General features: G+C 58.9%; 1 protein-coding gene across 1 annotated transcript in view; it reads left to right on the top strand.

Moving 5' to 3' along the window:
* The first annotated feature begins 7 nt into the window (after nt 1–7).
* The window catches only part of Cabp7 (calcium binding protein 7), a 10,877-nt gene continuing 4,873 nt past the window's right edge, over nt 8–6,011 (top strand). The window contains exon 1 of the mRNA XM_028758184.1: nt 8–490. Within this exon, the coding sequence (XP_028614017.1) occupies nt 382–490 (109 nt within the window). The 5' untranslated portion in view covers nt 8–381. The remainder of the gene's footprint in view (nt 491–6,011) is intronic.

Here is a 6,011-nt window from a genome sequence, read left to right as displayed (position 1 = left end):
CGGCGGCGGCGGCGGGAGCCGGAGCGGCGGGCCGGGCAGCCGCACCAGCGAGCGGACGAGCGGGCGGCGAGCAACGCGGAGCGCGCGGGGCAGCGCGGAGGGAGCGCAGCGCGCAGCGGTCGGAGCCCAGAGGCCGGAGCGGCGCCGCCCCCGCCGTCCCTGCGAGGCCCCGGCCGGGATCTCGACGAGGGAGCCGGCGGCATGGCCCGGCAGCCCGGGGCGCGGGGGCGCTAGGTCCCGGGCGGGTGCCCATTGCCTCGCCGCCGCCACTCCGCGCCGCACCGCGCGCCCCGCCCGCTCCAGCCGCCCCCGGGGCCGCCGGCGGCCCATGAGCCCCGGCCTCAAAGTTTGCGGCGGGCGGGCGGGCGCGGAGCCTCCAAGATGCCGTTCCACCCGGTGACGGCGGCGTTGATGTACCGGGGCATCTACACCGTGCCCAACCTGCTGTCGGAGCAGCGCCCGGTGGATATCCCTGAGGACGAGCTAGAAGGTGAGTGCCCGGCCGGGACCCCTGCCACGCGCCCTCCTACCTGTGCGCCCAGGTACCGCGCTGGCCCGGGGCGCCGGGGACCCTGCTGCGCGACTCGGATGAGCGGCTGCGCGGGAGGCGGGACGGCCGGGTGGCCCTGGGCGCCGCGGTGGGGGGTCGCCGCGGCGCGGGGACAGCCCGGCCCCTGCCCGCGTGGCCCCCCGGCGCTGCGGAAACTTGCGGGGCCCCGTAGCGGGGTCATTGGGCCGCGTGGCCGGTGGTGACGGTGCGGCAAGGCGGCGGGGGCTGAAGTAGGGAGTCCGAGCTGTTGCCCCCCGCGCCCGCCGCCGGAGCGCCCGCATCCTGATCCCTTCCGCGGCGCCCGCCCGTGGCTCTGCGCTCCTATTGACATTCCGCTCGTGTCGCGTTGAGAATCCAATCTGCTCCGGCAGTGGGAGAAGGGGAGAGAGGGCGACTGCCCCGCTCTTGCCGGGTGCGGGGCTGCCCCCATCCCCTTCTGCGGCCCTGCAAGGGACCCCTACCCGTGCGCTGCCGAGGCAGCCGGGAGGCGTTGGCGACAACAAGTGGCCGGATTGGGAGGCTCGGTCGCGATAGCGAGCCTGGAAGGAAAAGGCAGAGGCCGGAACCTAAACCTCCCCGACCCGAGTCCCCGTGCCTTTCGGGAATAGGGACCGCACGCAGGCAGTTGGCTATTGAAGATCAGAGCAGGAGGCAGAAGCTGGGGTTCCTGGACTGAGTGTCCTGGGGTGCAGTGAGACCCCTAGGGCCTTCCAAGCTCTTTCTCTGCTGAGATTGGGGGCGGGGGTGTGCTCAAGATTCCCCTCCCCCAGGCCTCTTGAGGCCCCATATGGAGTGGAGTCGGGGACTCTGAGCTGATGGGAGTCTTGGTCCCTTAGGATGTTTGTAAGCTCCTGGGGGAGCGGTTGAGATTACCCAGATGATGGGCCTGTCTCCGATCCCTGGAGTCGAGGGGTCTCAGCTCTGGGGCCTCATCTGGGCTCATAGGAGTGAGTTGGAGTGACCAACACAGGAAAGAATACTTAGTGGGAGCCCAGGGGAAGCCATTCAGGAAGTCCTTCCTCAGCCCAGGCCTGGTCTGGGGCAAATTTTGGGCGAGTAGACTATGGAGAGAGAGGGTGCTGCTGCCGTGCTCACTGCACCACAGTCTGCCAGACACCCACTTCCAACAACCCTGATGAACTCAGGTACAGGAAAAGCCGCAGTGGGGGAGGTCTCAGCCCCTACAGAGGGGGACAGATAAAAGGATGCTGTCCCTGACCTGACCTTAGCACCCACCACGAGAAACTCAGGTCCTGTCCTATCTGGACCAAAGCAGAGCCTCCTTCAGGTCGAGGGAAAGGGATGGAGCCCAGGAGGGGCGCAGGGCACAGGCCAGTTTTCCTTTACTTTATTGCCTCTTATTCTGAGCCACTACAGAAGCGTTCATCCACTCCTTTCTCTCCATTCTTGGGACAGAGGCGGCATGTCTTCCCCAGACCCTGGGCAGATTAGGCTTCCTTCTTCCTCCTGCTCCTGGCACCCCCACCACCATGACTCTGGCCCCACAACTCCAGGTCTCACTGGATCCCTCCCGATGTCCTAGAGTGCACACTCAGGCCAGAGAGAAGCTGAGAGAGACTGGCGTGCAGGGGTGAGGAGTGCCACGGTGGGCAGGGGCAAGGGCAGGGAGGCCCACGCTCCCTTCGATCCATACAGAGGACCTGCTGGCAGAAGCCCAGTGGTGTTAGTCACCATCACACCAAACACAATCCCTGTTTTTCTCTGGTCCCCTTTGGACTAGAGGAGGGGCCCTGTGCAGGGGGCACCTGAAGGACAGGGCCATCCCTGTGGCTGGCAGGTGGAGGGCACAGAGCCAGCAGACACCTATGGGCATCCACACATGAAGGCAGAAGTTCTCCATGCCCCCCTTTGGCTGCTGAAAATCAGACTCTGGGCTCCCTGCAGCCAGTCTTGAATGCCAGGGCTGGGTGCAGAGTGGCTGTCCTTCATACAGATGCCACTTTTGCTTCCTTAATTTCTCCAGCACACACTAGTGTTCCTGTCCCAGGGCAGTCTGGGTAAGACCCAGGCCCATTGACTAGAAGGAATCAGTGAAGGAGCCCATGGACTAGATAGGGGAGTCTCTGACCTGGGATAAAATGCTGCCTGAGCCTGCCTGCTGCAGAAATCCAGGGGGGGCGGTCAGTCTGCATGGGGGAGGAGGACCACGAGCAGGAAGGGAGGAGTGGAATGTGAGGGTAAAAGGAGAACAGGCAGACAGTACTGAGTTCGAGTTTCTGCACCCTTGGCTCAGGGAGTGACCCTGGACAACCGTTCACCTCTCTGAGTCTTGGTTTCCCCATCAGTAAAAGGGGATTGGCACTGTTGTCCTCAGGATGGATGGTGGCAGAGAATGCTGTGGGAGTACTCAGCACAGGGCCTGGCAAGGGGGTCTGAGGACCCAAATGTAGGAAGAATACTCTACAGACTCACAGGCTTGGAGTAGGCTCTAAGGCAAGGCAGCATGTAGTGGACCAAGAAGTCAAGCTGGGGGCCAGGACTGGGGAAGCTGAGGCCCTAGAGAGCTTTGCATGGCTGTTGGCCAGGGTAGAAAGGGGCCAGGCAGAGTAAACCTGGAGGTCTACTCAGCCCCATGTACAAGAGGCAAGGGTGGTTCCCACATCCCTCCTGCATATACCCCACCATGACTGGAACATAACCCCTTTCTGAAATGCATCTAAGTGGGGACCTCCAGCAGCACTGAGACAGACTGCTCACCTAGACAATGAGGTCCAGCATCCAAAGGCAGGGAGGGGACTGGCTCCCCAGAAAGAGAGAGACAGGTAGCCACAAGGCTGGGTTCTGGAATGGAACTGTGGAGCTTCTGTTGAGGGTGGCCAGTTGGGGACCATTGGCATCAAGGAGCCCCCTTCTCTGCCCTTGCTTCCTGAACCCCAAACCCTGCAGCTGCCTCTGCACAAGCCAAAAATTCAAGGAGGATGGAGAGTTGGGGCTCAGAGCCAATGCTGCGGACAGTGGCAGCCACTACAGAGGGCGACGACTGCCCCTTCCAGTGTTCCCTCTCTATCCAGACTCAAACTCTCCAGCACAACGCTGGCGTCTTTTTGGGTCTGCAGAAGACTTGAGCTCCAGTGCCGCTCCACAGGTTGGGAGGGTCTGGGGAATGTCATGTTAAAAACGGAAGGTAGGGGACAATATCAGCCTGGAAACCTAGAGGCTCTGCCAGCCCATTTCCGGGCCAGACATCCCCATGCCAAGATGGAGTACAACAAGTTTTGCCTGGCCTCATGGGGCAGGGAAGGAGTAAGGCTTTCGGGGAATGCATCTAGTAGTGATTGTCCATGGCATACAATGACTGAGCATCCTGACACACACACACACTCCCATGGAGCCCTTAGCAGAGGCTAGACCTCAGCCATAGAACAAGAATTTCATCCTATTGATACTCTGATGCATCTGAGACTCCGAGGAAAATAAGTGCCTTGCCCAGGGCACTTGGTTGCTGAGCAAGAGAGGCAGACAGAATTCAAGGCCAGGCCTTGGGTTCTGGTTCCAGCTTTCAGGCAGGCCGGCATGGCATCCCAGGTTTGCCCAGACTTCCCTTTCCTCTCACACTGCCATCTGGGATGGTCTGATTTACAATGGCCACCTCAGATGATTCTTCCTGTTTAATCATTGCAGAAAGTTCCATTGGACAAGTAAACAGCAACGTAACACCAGAGCTGGGATACAAACTTGGGTCTGAATACTTAATAACATCAGGATACTTCTCTGGCTAAGAAGACGATGCCTGAACTGGACCTCTTGCAGGCAGATCGGTGGACTGGGCTGGGATAGTGTTCTGAAACATTAGTGTGAGCTAGGTGTGCTGGGAGGGAGGGGGGAGTGCACAGATGGAGAGTGGCCAGCTGTGGATTTACCCAGTAGCCTTGGGAGGTCACCCCTGCCTGAGAGATGTCTTTGGTACTCACACGGCTGTCTCAGAGCCAGTCCCCTGAGCATATGTCCCAAGATTCACTTGCTCATTATTGTCTCTCCTGCCTGGTGCATTTTCCTCAGGGGCCTTAGAAAAGGGCACTGAGACTGCCCTGCAACTGGGGAGTCACCCTGAACCCTGCCAAGGTGAGAAGTACAGCTCAGGCCTCAGTTCAAAGCAGAGAGTGATCCATAGCACCCCCACTGTATCCAGGACTTAGACATCCTTCCTGGTATCTAGGCATGGCTTCCTAATGGGCCTCAGACTCCAAGGGGTATAGTTTCTAACTCTGAAGTTCCCCCAGACCAACTCCTGGCTGGTTCCCTAACCCTCAGCTCTGTTTGTCTCTTCTGTGGATGCCCCAGAGACCTTATGCTGAGGTGCAGAAACCTCTGTTTGAGCCTTTCTCTGAGCTCTCTAGTAGATGGACTCCCGCATTGGTTATTCAGTCCTTTGAGGATCCAGCATGTTTGCGGTTTCAGGGACAGGCCCTATTCTAGGTAATGAGGACTCTCGGTGAACAAGACCCACTCAGTCCCAGCAGAGTTCACTTAAGGAAAAGAGCGGGTGTGTGGAGGGCTGGGCAACCAGAGAAAAGGCAAGGCTAGCCAGAGGCAAAGAGACAGAATCATCCAGGTGGGGATCTGGGCTACATCTGAGTTTGATATGAGGACAGGAATAATGCTGCAGACAAAGCTGCAGTTCAAAGCAGTCTTGGTGTCCTCCAGGCTTGAGGGGATCCCTGGGGTGTGAGTCCTGAACACCAGTCCAGAAAGGTGACAGCACTGGTTAGAAATGAGAGTAGGGGGAGAGGGGAGAAAGAGAGGAGAGAGAAGAAAGGAGGCGTGAGAGAAGGAATTTAAGCACACCTCCATACTATCCAGACACTCCAGGCAACCAGACTTCCCGCAGCAGCTCCTGATTCTCCGCAGCGGCCCTGGCTATTGCCAGGTCTTCATTTCTGGCCACAAGGGGCACATCACCTCCTTCAGGGCCCAGGAAAATGCTGGGTAGTACTTGGCCTAGAGCTGCTAGGGTCCAGGGTTTTCAGGAAGCCCTGGGTCTGGCTCAGATCTACCAACCCAGCCACTTTCCTGGCTCTGACATTTCTGATGCAGAAAACAGCCCCCAAAACTTGCCTGAGGTGTGTGTGGCGAATGTTTACCCCAGCCAGTCAGTGGGACTCTGACCTCCAGACCTCATGTGTGACCCTACATGGAGGAGCCAGAGGAGGATCAGGATCATGGTTTCTGCTCTGTGGTAGGCCCAACAGGCTGGCCTGAATTCCTTGTTCTCCCAAGGCCAGGGAAAGTATAGGCCCTTACAAGCCATTTCAGGGCTTATAGAGCCCTAAGGCCTGGGATAGTGTAACCAGTAGGATAGTGTAATCATCCTGAATCCTCACTGAACTAAGCTGGCCTCCCGCCCTCCATAAACCCTCTAGGTCTGTAGCATGGACCACCTCATCAGTCTTTAATCTCTCTCTCTCTCTCTCTCTCTCTCTCTCTCTCTCTCTCTCTCTCT

The sequence above is a fragment of the Grammomys surdaster genome, unplaced genomic scaffold (assembly GCF_004785775.1).
Source record: "Grammomys surdaster isolate TR1022 unplaced genomic scaffold, NIH_TR_1.0 126187, whole genome shotgun sequence".
NCBI classification, from domain to species: Eukaryota; Metazoa; Chordata; class Mammalia; order Rodentia; family Muridae; genus Grammomys; species Grammomys surdaster.
The sequence above is the reverse complement of the archived record's forward strand: the minus strand, read 5'-3'. Positions and strand labels throughout refer to the sequence as shown.